General features: G+C 32.3%; 1 protein-coding gene across 1 annotated transcript in view; it reads right to left on the reverse strand.

Annotated features, from left to right (window-relative positions):
- The window catches only part of LOC132725784 (M-phase inducer phosphatase 1-like), a 48795-nt gene that overhangs the window by 16776 nt on the left and 16647 nt on the right, over positions 1–15372 (reverse strand). The window contains exon 3 of the mRNA XM_060710967.1: positions 12030–12084. Within this exon, the coding sequence (XP_060566950.1) occupies positions 12030–12084 (55 nt within the window). The remainder of the gene's footprint in view (positions 1–12029; positions 12085–15372) is intronic.

Consider the following 15372-nt stretch of genomic DNA (forward strand, 5'->3'; position numbering starts at 1 on the left):
TTACAAAACAGTAATCTTTTACTTTAATCCTTTTCAACAGTCATCTTTCTTAATCAACCACTCTTTGTATGCTGGCTTTCATGAAAGTATAATTTCCCTTCAAAATAACTAACCATATTAGTATTTACAATAATTTGCAGTGCAATTTAAGACACAAAATCATAATAATATAGAGATATTTCATTACTTACTTTTATAAATTTAATTAATAATTTATTAATTAAATACTGCCACATTCCAGTAACTTTTGTATTTTCTACAAAGATACTTATCATTTTGGTCTTTAATTGATACATCTGTAGAAATTCTCTTGAAGTGACATTTGCTTTGATATCAAAGTGTCTTATGATAGTTATACAGATTAAAATTGGTGTCAAAATTTTCATTTTGATATTGTATGATAAAATTATGACAACCTGCTTCTAGCAGAACAAAAAATGTACACTTTACCAAAAATAAAATTAATGAAGTTGTCAAAAATTTCATTTTTTTAAAATTAATGATGTTGGTGTTTCAACTAATTTTGAACATGACAGCAAGTGCACCATACTGTCTCTCTCAGGACTTTAAAATTGTCAGCCAAATTAATGAGCAAAATTTGAATCATTGTTCAGATGACATGGGCACAGCATTAATCATATGTCAAGAACTGAAAAAAAATCCAGGCAGATATAAAGTCCATCCGGAGCACATTGCTATCCATAACAATGCTCAGTTCTTGAGGACCATTTCAGATTGCCCAATTAATTTACAGCAGAAATAGAATCAATAATGTGTATAATTTAAAAACATTACTTCATTACAGTACTATATTGTACATGCATACTTTGGAATAGACTAATATAATTACCGATATTTTCATTATTCAATTAGAGCAAATAGATGCAATATATTTAAGTAATTGTTCAGTAGGTATAATTTTCTAAAGGGTATAATTTATAATAAATTTGACTTTTGAGAGACAATTTAGACTTCATCAGTGCCATCAATTAGCAATAAAACATTTCAATTAGACAATAATAAGATCCTATCATGGTTTAGCCAAGGACATAAAATTCCAAGTGCTACAGCTAAATTACCTTAATTGGACAGAACAATAGTAACAATGGTATCAATTAGGGGTTGACAATTACATGGTTCATGGGTTTTCCTGTATTTTGTCTTTATATTAATCACCCCTGCAGCAGGGGTTTCCTGCATCACACCAATGCTTTAGGTGAAACTTGTCAAAAGAAACACTAAACAAATATTGAAAGTTGATTAAAGGCAAGAAAATGACAATATATGATATATCCCTTAGGTACTTTTGCTAATTGATATAAAAGTCTTGTCTTAATTAAGTATATATGGTAAATTAAAATAAAAGCAAACAATGTCAAACTTCATTCATGATAAAACACATTTCTATTTGAAACTGCTCAAACTTATCATAATGAAATTTCTGACCTAAACATTACACTTTTTTTGTACATCTTAAATTTATAAACATATCCTCTTTGGGTGTATAAGGGCAAGGTCAAATGTCATGATGAAATTCATGACCTCACAATCAAAAATGTGCATTATAGATTTTTGTATACATCTTAAATAAATTCTTAGATTTTTCTTGGACAACCAACAGCAAAATGTCAAATGGAACTATGAGCTTACAAACTTCCCCTTTTTCACTTTATAAGCAACTAAAAGTCTTGTTATGTGGAAATCATTTCATAAACATTACAATAAGTTTAGGTGCATCATATGCTATGGCTGAAGTTATCTCCCTTTACATCAGACTTGACCAAAGGCAGCTTTACTTCAATATCAAACTTACAAAATCAATTAAAACAACCCTTTGATACTATTGTTTTGCAAACAAAACAAAACAAAAAAATTATATGCAATATTACATGTTTGTTTTTGTTTCCACACAAGCGCTGTGCAAACATAATTCAATCAAAAACAAACATAAATGCCAATCTAGTAAAAATATATTTCAATTCAACATCACTTATGTTCATTTAACACTGTCAATATTATTTCTCAGTATCAATGGCCAGGCCCCTAAAGGGAGGCAAGATAAAATCAAGGGGGCTGATAGTTTTGTGAGATTTGAGAAACTGATCAAGATTGGTATCACTACTATCCCTTACTGCTGAAAACATCAAAACAGCATGTACCCATGACCTGTCAAGGTGAGCCAGCTAATTAACCTTGTTAAGATTCTCTGTGATGTAACATATATATATGGCAGGGCTTTCTAAGGGGAAGAAACTCTTAATTTTATTTATTCTTTTATAATTAATTAGAAACATGCATCTAAACAAATGTAGTATTAAGGGTTGCCAATATTGTAAAGAACATCTTAAGCACATTCTATCAAAGTCTGAACCCATACATATAATATTATATCTTTTTTAGTTTATATCAAAACTGCTTATTTTCACGAACAACCTTTGACATTTTCGTCATAAACTGAGTGAGAGACTATGCAATAAGCAGTATCTCCCATAGTGCCACCAAGTCTATTACTAGATCTATTATATTATAGATATTTTTCTAACAAAATCATCAGTTTCCAGACAGGCCTAGACAATTTTGTCAGGTCACTTACACAAGGTTATTCACAGATCAAAACAACTGATATCTGCCCTGTCACAATTATGTCAACCTGTGTCAATCATTGTAAAATATTCAAAAAATTAAATAATTATACTAAATAAATATAATTTCACTGAGTTAATAATAATCTGATCAGGAAAAACACAACAAAATTGACATGAAATAACATTTCCAATAATTGAAATTGCACAAAAAATAAAATTAATTATTTTTTTGTTCCTCCCCAAAAAGGATGAATGTCTGGGAAGAGTTACTCCCCATTCTGACACTATCACCAGACCATGTAGTTCACAAATTTCATGTATTTGCATAGTATAAAATCAAATGAAAATTACTATTTAAAGGATTGTTTTGCAAACAAACTGTTTACAAACAGAAAAACTGCATTTCAACAAGGCTGTACATGTTTCAGTAACAACCAAATACATTGCAGCCAATTTCTTATATATTTTTTACACTTGTTTTAAATATGAAACGTTGTCTACATAAAAATTCTTTAGTTTGTGCATTTTTGAATACTTTTAATTAACAGATAAATTCAGTATTTAAGGTAGTCTTACTATATTATGCTTTCCTGTCAAAAAAATTCTAACATCGGCCAATAGGAACAAATTCGTCATTTCCAGAACATTATTTTTCACAATCGTCGGTATTCAATAATTTTAAACCAATTATAACTGGAATTAAGTACATAGCAATTAAGGATGAGTGATTGTTAATAATCTCATGTCCAAGCTTTTGAAAAAATAACATTCCGCAAATAATCAAATTGCTACAATATTGGCCAATGTTAGAATATTTTGGCGGGAAAGCATTACAGTATATAAAAGAATGGGAAAAAAATCATTCTGTTAAATATTCAAGGAAAAGCTTAAATCTTCAGGCTTTTTAATCATCATTAAGATATAATCAGTTCAATGAAAACAAAAGCTTTTCTTTAAATTTTAACATTAATTTTAGTCTTTAAAAAAAAAAAAAATGACGTTTTTTGTTGTTTTTTTTATCATCATTAAGAAATCACAAAGAACATTATTAAAAAATTATTCATTTAAATATTGGGCGATATATATCAGATATTAGGAAATTTATTGTTTTTATTTAAAAAGGAATGTTAAAACCAAGTATTGAGAAAAAAGGTGCTACATGTCAACTATTTTTGTCATTGTAAATAGAAAGAAGTTTAATTAAAGTAACAAAATGTGGTCAAATGGTTAAATGTATTCAACAAATAACACAATGTATGTATAAAAGTCTAATACTGAAATGGTTTGAAATTTTCAAAAAGTTACTTCAGATTAAGATCTAATCAAAATTTATTAATCATCTGAATCTTGCAAAATAATCCATCAGCTTCCAATATGAAGTAAGAAAATTTTTCATCTAATGATCATGATTTTTATCTTCTTTTTTTTCAATACTACATAGGGCACATTCCAAGAGAAAAAATACCATTTAAATTTTGAGTGAATTTAGAGAAATATTACTTTCACAAAGAGAAATAAAACAAGGGGAAAAAGATACAAAAGAGTTACTTCCCTTTACTATAATATTAACCCTAAGGGAAAGCTTGCCATTGGTGGGCAGATGTAACACTGATAAGATTGTATCTGACAAATTGCCTCAACCTTACATAATGTTTTCCCAACATGACTTTTACAATATCTTTCCAATCAATATCTATCTTTTTTCTTTCTTTCTTTTTTTGCAATTTCAATGAGAGAAATAATGTAAAATCGATTAATATTCAATTTTAAGATGGTGCTTTTCAAGAAACTAAATATATTCTGGTCCTTAACAACAAATATTAATGAGGGAACAGGATTTTATTTAATGACATATTTTTACACATATGAATACAGTTATATCACAGAATAAAATGTTCCCAAACAAAATAATATGCAGTTATTTTTGTAGGGCTTTGGCAATGATTTGTGCATGTGCCATTCACTTATAAGGAAATATACAAGTTGAACATAATTTTTTCTTTCCGGGGAAACTGTTAATTTTCAATTGAAAACATTGTAACTCCTTGAAATTAACAGGTAATCAGCACTTTTGAAATTAAATAAATATAAATAGGGATGGCAACAACTATTGATTTCAATACATGAATTCTCCGAATACTCGAAGTACCTAGTTACTCAGAAGATTTTTTTGGAACATTAGCTCTTTTTCTTGCATGTCAGACAGGATTATCTACCGTTTACACCGGTGCTAGAAAACCCTGTCTGACACCCCTATGTAAGACAAGTTACGCGCTTTATATGACGTCATTGCCGTGGGCCTTTATGAATGAATTGCATTCTTAGGATGACGTCACATTTCACGGTATGTTTCATTCGCTACTATATAAAAAAGTGCGCAACGAAAATATCAGTTTTCGTAATTTCTGTTCTGAAAAAAAATTGATATGTAATATGCAAGAAAAAGAATCAAACACCGGCTGTCAGTACATACGGGAATATCTAGCTCTCGGGTAACTGTTTACGGTGGAAACTCGGCAGAGCCTTGTTACCGCTGAAACATTTACCCTGCTAGATATTCCGATCTGTACCACAGCCAGTGTAAGATTCTTATAATCTTCCTTTTCAGTAAAACTTGTCACAAGCGCAAAGAATGTTAATTTAAAGTAATGATACAGTCTGATATTAACTTTCGCTTCCTACTTTGATACACATGTTCAATGACTTAGTTCTTTTAATGTGACATGTAACTTGAAATTTAGATAAATTGTTTTGTTTTAAGTTTAATTAATAACTTAAAACTGGTATCATTGAAAGCAATGAGCCCTTAAGTGGTTTATACATATAAAATTATATCAAGCACCACCAAATCAATATCAGAATCAATGAATGATTCTGTCTCTGGAAGGAAATACAGAAATGTCCTGTCAGATAGTTAAATGCCACAAGCAGACAAATGGAGTTCTTTGGTGGCATTTATGCAAAATAGTTATGTCCTGAGCACAAAGTTCAAAGTGCAATACTTCAAAACTTAGGCAAGGAAGAATTACACTTCTTTTGCACTGCACTTCAAATGAATAAGATCTATCTACCTACAAAGTTTCATGTTGATATCTCTTACAGTTTCAGAGTTATGTCCCGGACAAAGTTCATTCAAAGTGTAGAAATGAACAAAGGGCAATAACTGCAAAATTAGGCAAGGCAGAGTTACAGTTCTTTTGCACTGCACTTCACTTTAATGAGATCTATCTACCTAAAATGTTTCATGTTGATATCTCTTATAGTTTCAGAGTTATGTCCCAGACAAAGTTCAAAGTGAACTAGAAATGTGTCCATAGGACACGGGTGCCCCCACCACGCCACTGTTCTGTCAATCTTATGACTCTAGGTTAGATATTTTTTGAAAACTAAAAATCTTTTACTAAGTAAAGGGCAAGAACTTTACAAATACTGAATAAATCCACAAGCAAACCCCAAGATGGTAAAGACACATGCTGACCAACATTCTTGTAAACTTTCAGGCCTACAAGTGAAATACAGTCAAAAGTATATTAAGCGACCGCGCAAGGGAAACACCCAAAACGGTCGCTGAATGAAACGGTCTCTTAAGACAGCATGATATAAAAGTCAAAATTTATAAATGACATCTTTCTTATGCGATGGGAACGTTTTTCAACTTCATTTCTATATAAATTATGAATAATTGGTACGCTCCGATAATCTTAATGGATGCAAATGTAAACTAGAACTGTGTCCAAAGGACACGGATGCCCCCACTGACAACATATATATGGTATATAGTGAAAAAATCAACAAAGGGCCATAATTCTGTTAAATTTGGTTGCAGCAAAAATTCCTTCCTTTACTACCATCTACACATTAAGGTTGTTCATCCCTGGAAAGTTAAACAAAATCTACCATCCGGTTTAAGAGGAGTTGGGTTCACAAAATTTCTATATGGTATATATAGTGAAAAAATCAACAAAGGGCCATAATTCTGTTAAATTTGGTCGCAGAAAAAAAATCCTTCCTTTACTACCATTTACACATTAAGGTTGTTCATCCCTGAAAGTTTAAGCAAAATCTGCCATCCGGTTTAAGAGGAGTTGCGTTCACAAAATTTCTAAATGGTATATAGTGAAAAAATCAACAAAGGGCCATAATTCTGTTAAATTTGGTTGCAGCAAAAATTCCTTCCTTTACTACCATTTACACATTAAGGTTGTTCATCCCTGGAAGTTTAAGCAAAATCTGCCATCTGGTTTAAGAGGAGTTGCGTTCACAAAATTTCTACATAGTATATAGTGAAAAAATCAACAAAGGGCCATAATTCTGTTAAATTTGGTCGCAGCGAAAATTCCTTCCTTTACTACCATCTACATATTAAGGTTGTTCATCCCTGAAAGTTTAAGCAAAATCTGCCATCCGGTTTAAGAGGAGTTGCGTTCACAAGATTTCGGGACGTACGGACAGACAGACGTACGGCGTGACGGACGGACAAGTGCAACGCTATATGCTCCCACTCTGTGGGGGCATAAAAATAACTTTCTGATATTTATTGACAAAACAGCTTTGATCCATTACGTACATGTTTGACATTTTTCCAGAATTTATTTTTTAACTTCTCCGTTGTTTTTCCTTGTCTCCAACACGAAAACCCTATTAGTGAAGATGTTTTCTGTTGTGCATTTTTTCATTTCAAATAAACAAACTACATCTAATTGTTACGATTGATTTAATTGTTGACCAAGTTCAAGGTCAAATCAATGCAGTCTAAATGTCAACAAGCGAAGCGTATACACCATCTCAGTAGGGGCGGAGAATTGCATTGTTTATCCGATATCATTGGATAATACACGTCATGCGTATACTTAACTTCATTTGCATACGCTAAAACGGTTTGGGAAATAGAGTTTTTCACACGTTTATTTGTTGTGTTTTGATTATTGACACTTGTGACATTACGAGGTGGCGTTCTCTAAAAGCACAATTACTTGACAGGTAAAAGTGGTCGTTTAATGAAAAGATTGATCTCAATTAAGTGACTTATAAGCAGTCGCTGGTCGCGTTGAGCAAAAGTCGCTTAATACATTAAAGATATAGAGAGAAAATGATCGGGGGGAATTTAAAGTGGTCGTTTAAGACAAAAGTCGCTTAATACATGTGGTCGCATGGGCAAGTTAGACTGTACTTACGAGCTATGCATGAACAAGTTGAAAATTGCAAATTTATACTACTGTAAGTCAAGGGCAATAACTCTTACAAAACTGAAAAAAATCCACATGCAAAGTCCCAGGTTCATAGCTTCACAGTGATGTGAATCATTATTCCTGTAATTTAGTGATGTTGATCATTATTCGTATAAAGTTGGTTGATTCTAACTCAAGAACTCAAGGAACAAATAACAACATAATGAAACGGTTTTTACTAAGTCAAGGGAAATATTGGATAAATCCACAAGCGAAACCCCAGGTGCAAAACTAAATATGCTGAGCAACCTTCCCAAAAGGTTTTATGACTATAATGTCAAATCCTTTTTAAGTTACATGCGACACAAGTTGAAAATTGCAAACATTTTCTAAGTCAAGGGCAATAACTCTAAAAATACTAAATAAATACAGACGAAAATACCCAGGTGCACAACTTCACATGCTGATCAATATTCCTGTAAAGTTTCATGACTCTAGGTCAAATCCTTTTTGAGTTACATGCGACACAAGTTGAAAATTGCAAAATTTTACTAAGTCAAGGGCAATAACTCTAAAAATACTAAATAAATCCAGACGAAAATACCCAGGTGCACAACTACACATGCTGATAAACATTCCTGTAAAGTTTCATGACTCTAGGTCAAATCCTTTTTGAGTTACATGCGACACAAGTTGAAAATTGCAAAATTTTACTAAGTCAAGGGCAATAACTCTAAAAATACTAAATATATCCACATGAAAATACCCAGGTGCACAACTACACATGCTGATAAACATTCCTGTAAAGTTTCATGACTCTGGTCAAATCCTTTTTGAGTTACATGCGACACAAGTTGAAAAGTGCAAAATTTTACTAAGTCAATGGCAATTACTCTAAAAATACTAAAAATATCCACACAAAAATACCCAGGTGCACAACTACACATGCTGAGCAACATTCTTGTAAGGTTTTATGACTCTAGGTCAAATATTTTTGGAGTTACATGCGACACAAGTTGAAAATTGCAAAATTTTACTAAGTCAAGGGCATTAACTCTAAAAATACTAAATATGTCCATATGAAATACCCAGGTGCACAACTTCACATGCTGATCAACATTCCTGTAAGGTTTCATGACTCTAGGTCAATTACTTTTAGAGCTATGTGCAACACAAAAAGGGGACGGACGGACAGACAAGGGTAAATCTAAATGGCCCCCTATAGTGTGGGCACAACAAACTTGGTAATGCTGCCAATATTGTGTCTGGTTGTACAGGAACATCACTTAAAGGGTCTGGATATGACTACATTAGCGGACTTTGGGACAGATACTGCAGGTGTTATGACTGGCTGAAAAGGTGGAGTAGTCAAAGTACTGTAGAAACACTCTCCAGCACTAACAGGTGTCCATATTGTTGCTCATACAACAGCATTAGCCATTTCACAGGCAGCCAAGTGAGTACCATACTTGGAAAGCTCCTCCAGATCACAATGCAGCACTTTGTTCAAACTGATTTAGAACAAATATCAAATGTGGTAAACCAACCAGAGTCTTGGGAAGAGCATTCAGTGAGATAGTTAGGATCAAACTATTCATGTTATGCACTATTCTTACCCAACTCCCAGTAGAACACCTGTAAAGAAGGCAATATATGAGCCTTCTGCTTAAGGTCTACCACAGGAAATTTCTGAACATTCTCTCCTTTTAAAACTGTTGACTTTAGCATAGTTAAACCAATGATTACAAGCAGTGATGAAAGCTTACAGGACTTACTGCAGCAACTTGGACTGATACTTGAAAATTTTAGTTGAGGAAGATGGCAAGTATTGTGTACAAAAGGGCATTATCAGAATCTTACTGCAAAAGTGTAAACTGTCAACAGTGCAAAAATGATTTGATGGACTCTCCAAAGAAAGAGATAACAAGGCGATCAGTAAAACGGATATAATTATGCTCCCCGAAGCATGAGTCAAAAAACATGTGCAAGGCAAGAATATACAGGCAAAGTCATAAAGTAGGCACATTTTATTTTTCATAAACAAAGATGTAAAGTGAATGTTTACTGATTATATCCTCTACCACTGTGTGCAGTTTGTTATGCTCAAGATAAAAATTTCTAAAAGGAGAGATAATTCAAAAACAGGGCAAAATAGAATTATGGTTCCTTGGCACTGCACTCTGTCTCAATGCCCTATACCACTGTGTGCTGTTTAAACAAATTATCTCCAAGGGCTTTCAGGTTATGCTGCGGACAAGATTTTTCTAAAAAGGCACATAACTCAAAAACAAGGCAAAACAGAGTTGTGGTTCATTGGCACTGCACTATGCCTCAATATCCTCTACCACTGTGTGCAGTTTAAACAAATTATGTCAAAAAATTTTCAGGTTATGCTGTGGACAAGATTTTTCTTAAAGGGAAGATAATTCAAAAATGGGGCAAGAGTTATTGTTCTTTGGCACTGCACACTGCCTAAATGCCCTTTACCAGTGTGTGCAGTTTAAACAACAGTTTATGTCCAAGGGTTTCCAGGTTATGCTCTGGACAAGATTTTTTAATAAGAGGGCCATGATGGCCCTGAAATCGCTCACCTGTATATAGGCCCCTGGGCCAAGGCCAATTTTAAACCAGGGGCTTTTATTTGAACAAACTTGGTAGACACCTATTAGAAGATATTTTATGATAAATATCTAAGCCTTAGCTCTTTGGGGTTTTTATAAGAAGATTTTTAAAGTTTTTTCTATAGACATATAGGGAAAAACAATGACCCCCACCCCCTTTGGGGCCAATTTTGACCCCAGGGCTTTTATTTGAACAAACTTGGTAGACACTCACTAGATGATATTTCATGCTAAGTATCTAAACTCTAGCTCTTTGGGGTTTTTAAAAGATTTTTTTAAAGATTTTACTATAAACATAAAGGGAAAAACAATGACCCCCCCCCTGGGATGGGGCCAATTTTTACCCCAGGGCTTTTATTTGAACAAACTTGGTAAACATCCACAAGAAGATGTTTCATGCTTAATAGATAAGCTCTAGCTATTTTGGTTTTTTAAAAGAAGATTTTTTTAAGTTTTACTATATACAAATAAGGAAAATCAATGACCCCTTGGGGCGGGGCCAATTTTGACCCCATGGGATTTATTTGAACAAACTTGGTAGACACTGACTAGATGATGTTTCATGCCAAATAAAGCTGTAGCTCTTTCAGTTTTCTAAAAGAAGATATTTTAAGTTTTTTCTTTCAGTTGCCATGGCAGCCAGAGTTTTGCTTGGAATTAAATTCTTTGAACATTTTTTTAAAGTTGACTACCAAAGGAATATTCCTGTAAAGTTTGGATGAAATTGGCTTAGCGGTTTATGAGGAGATGTCGTTTAAAGTAAAAGTTTACGGACAGACGACGGACGGAAGACGGTGCCACTCTTGTGAATTATTTAGACACAACTAGGTACCTAAGTAGAACCACCATTTTGTTCCATAAGTTCGCTGGATAGCTTCCTCACATGGCAGAATTCAATGTTCTGGTGGGATGCAAATCGACAGAGTTGAGGGGCAAATGGTTAGATGTCAACGACTAGTGATGTTCCGATTGTTGCAAGTCGCGGATAATCAGTTACTGTTATGTAAAACGACAATAATCGATTCACAAAAATTTGTTCCGCGAAATTTTCGTCGAAAATGTTTAAAGTATCACAGAGAATTAATTCTGACGGTTATTTTCTTTTTGGAACACCTCACCGATCGCAAGAAATCATCTCAGAGACAATTTGGAGTTGAACAGGATCAATAAGAGATTTAAACAATAGTAATATAATGTAATGTGAATGGTATTATTTGTCATCCATTGAAAAATAAAATCTATTTCGTAAAATTATGACTATATAAGGTTAAAACTGTGTTGAAAAGTGCTAAATGGAGTTCGTGTTACTAAATATAATCAAGTGCGTTGGTAAGAAATGTTACTTCCCTATTTCTTTTTAACGCGACTTTATTCGAAAGTTATCGATTATGTCCCATCCGACTGAACCGATGATCGATCGGGACAAATTTCATCTGATTTCAATCACTATCAACAAATTTCATCTGATTTCAATCACTATCAACGACCATGTATGCACCTCCCATGTAGTTTAAAAGGAACATTAAAAATAATTGTGAACATCTGGTGATTCATCCATTCTAAAAGCTGAAAAACTAGCATTAATTGCTCAGTTAGCTTTGAGAAACTGATGAAATCATAGTGTAGCTTGTAAATCAGTAAATCATTCAACTTACCACATGATGTCAAACATTGGAGAGCTGACCGGTGAAGGAGAGTCCATGAAACATCCTGAAAGTAGTTGAGAAAATTTATTAAAACTGTTGATTTACTTTCTCTGAAAAACAAACTTTACTATAAAATATGCTTATAGCATGTTGAAAAGATTTCAAAAAGTTGTTATAATAATCCAAAGAAAAAACAAACAAAAGAGTAATGTCTGAGAATTGTGGGATCTTTTTGTCCTCCTTTAATATGTCATCATATGATAAACTACAAACCATTGAAGAAAGCATTTACGAGAAAATACCTCATTTCAACTATCTGAAAATTTAAAGTGAAGGGAATATGGCCATAAAAAGCAGGGGAAATCAAAAATGTCTTAGTTATGGTATGTCAGCCTGCAGGGTTCTATGAGGATAGAACTTTAGTGTGGTTATCAAATCACAGTTACAACCTTTTTCAAAATTTTAGTTATGATTATACCTGTCGAAAATAAATTCATTAAATAATGCTGTATTTTCTCATATCTTAATTTATTCTACAAATTATTGCTTTAACAAATATCAGATTCTTTATTGTGGGTATTAAGCTATAATATACGTCTGATCAGTACATTTTGTATTGTAATGCTTGACTCCCTTTAACTAGAATATTCAGGATTAAGATAAATAAACAGCTTTAAAAAAAAAAAAAAATTGCCACATTGGTACATCAATGATGCAATAATGAGTGGATGTTATTGGACCATCATTCTCTAATATGGCGCTGTGTTATTTATATCCTTCAGGAAATGAATTTGTTTTAAATTTTCATATAAACTACTGCACATTTCAACCAAGTTCGAATATTTATGACCAATTATAGCAAAATTCAATAATTTCACTTTGAAGTTTTTTATGTCCATGTATGAAAACAATACATCCATTAATTAAAATGTTTGGTTAAAATTCCATGAGAGATGTTACATCATGTTAGAGATTACTTACTTATTTATAATAATACATAATTTTATATATTTCCAGGAATTTGATCGACACTAACACTTTATATACAATGCCATTTATAATACTGCATGTTTGTTATGTCGCTTTTCATTGGATAATTGTGTTTATATTATTAGTTATAAAGATTGTTGACAGGTTATATGGCCCTATATAAACGGTTGTTTGTAAATATAACACGAGCCGCTAGACAAGGGTTATATTGCAAACAGCCGTTTATATTACGGTCATATAACCTGTCAACAATCTTTATAACGAATTTATAATACAGCAAACATCATTTTTAGAGAAAAAAAGGTAAGATTTCTTCATGAATCGACAACAGCCGTGTATATAAAACTATATAAACGTCACGATTATCCAATGAAAAGCGACGTTACAAACATGCAGTATTATAAAGTTTTATATACAAGGCTGCTGTCAATTTATGAAGAAATCTCTTGCTGTATTATAAATTCTTTATAAAAATTTCTGACAGGTTATATTGCCGTATATAAACGGTTGTTTTCAATATAACCCTCACCTAGCGGCTCGGGTCATATTTCCAAACAACCGTTTATATAGGGCCATATTACCTGTCAAAAATATTTGTAACTAATATTAAATATATACTGTTTTCTTAATACATGGCACAGTGTTCGCTTAGCTGTTAAAAACATCTGATGTCATGTATATATATTGAAGCACCAGAAAAGACGCACAAAGAAGACAATGTCGGACTGCTATGCAAACAATGTCAGGGCTGGCAAAAACAATTGTCCGTATTGCCCAGGTTGTCCCACAGCCAGTACGGACAAGTGAAAATTTTCAAGAATAAACTTAAAAAAATGCTTCACATAAAAATGGACAAGTAAGTCTAAATCAGATTTTGCCGGCCCTGAATGTGCAAAGTAATTCACTTATACTATTTGTTGGAAGAAATGAAATTTAAATCTAGAAATATGCAATAAGATAATTTTATGCACAGATGTAATTAACCCTTCATGGTGCTGAAAATATTGCTTCCGTCCCTCATTCTATTCTTCCAAGATATATATGGCATTATAGTTTCAGAGTGCTTAAGCCATTAGAATTCTAGAATTGTATTTGCATTATTATAATATAAATAACAATTATATTTGAATGTCATGATTATCCTATGAAATGTGATATTACACGCATGCTGTATTGAATTAGTAACGATTCGCCACACTAATGATTCGCCACATAACGATTCGCCACAGAGTAATAACGATTCGCCACAGTTAAATAACGATTCGCCACAGTATGATTATAACAAATCAACAAACTTTTACCTTTTGTTTTAATAATTTGACAATGACAATAATTTAATAATGTTTCTTAATACAAGTAATATGAAGTTAAGGCCCCCATCGCGGATTTTCAATTTATCAAAGTAACATTATTACAGGAGTACATTAACAAGAAAGTAATTATATGTTGAAATAATTATTGAATTACTCATAAACATAATTATATTTCAATTAATATTTATATATAAATATATAGTTCATATATTATAATATATGAATAATGTCAAATATTTAAACAAAGTATTGCAAAAACATGTGTTCATACGAAAATTGATTTACGATAATTGATTAAAGAACGCATATGTAAAACATTTGTCACACCTTTAATTTAAACAAGCCAATCACCTTAGGATTGTTGTAGAAATATTTAATTGACGCCGAAATAATCCTTTAATTATCTGACAATGTATTCAGATTTCAAAACAATGCGGCAATTAAGCTTATGTTTGTTTACAAATTAATTTGAGCGAGCCTATATTATGCCGATTAAGAGGGTTTAAATAGCTTAAACACATACATAAAATAGTATACAAACGAAAAATAACGAAATCAGAATCATGCCAGCTCTTCCTTGTTCATTCTGTTTAAGATGTATCTACAGTAACCCACGTGCTGTAACATATGTGGCAAGTGTCAAAGATGGCATCATGTATAAAATGTGGAAACACAGCGTCGCTTGAAAAACGTTTTGTTCTCAGTGCCATTTTTTTGTTTTTGAGAAAAAAGCATATAAAGATTTAGTATTGCATAACTTTTTATTTTAATTGTCGGATTTTGAAAATTTAAAAACTACTAAACGTGGTGTCGGAGAACAACTCAATATCGTTAAAGATTTGTGGATTTTAATATTTCCTTGCTTAAAAACCTAAGAAAACATTTGGAGATAGAACAGTCCTTGTAACTTTTTTCAAAAATTGTTAAAATCAAAGTGTTCAATGTGACTTAAAACATTATGTCTTTTAAGTTGAATTGATTTATGTCACATAAAACAGAAAGGCTGCCAAAAATGTTCTCGGCTAATTATCCATTGTTTAGTAGTCTTT

The sequence above is a fragment of the Ruditapes philippinarum genome, unplaced genomic scaffold (assembly GCF_026571515.1).
Source record: "Ruditapes philippinarum isolate M1 unplaced genomic scaffold, ASM2657151v2 ctg3723_1_1_1_1, whole genome shotgun sequence".
Lineage (NCBI taxonomy): Eukaryota > Metazoa > Mollusca > Bivalvia > Venerida > Veneridae > Ruditapes > Ruditapes philippinarum.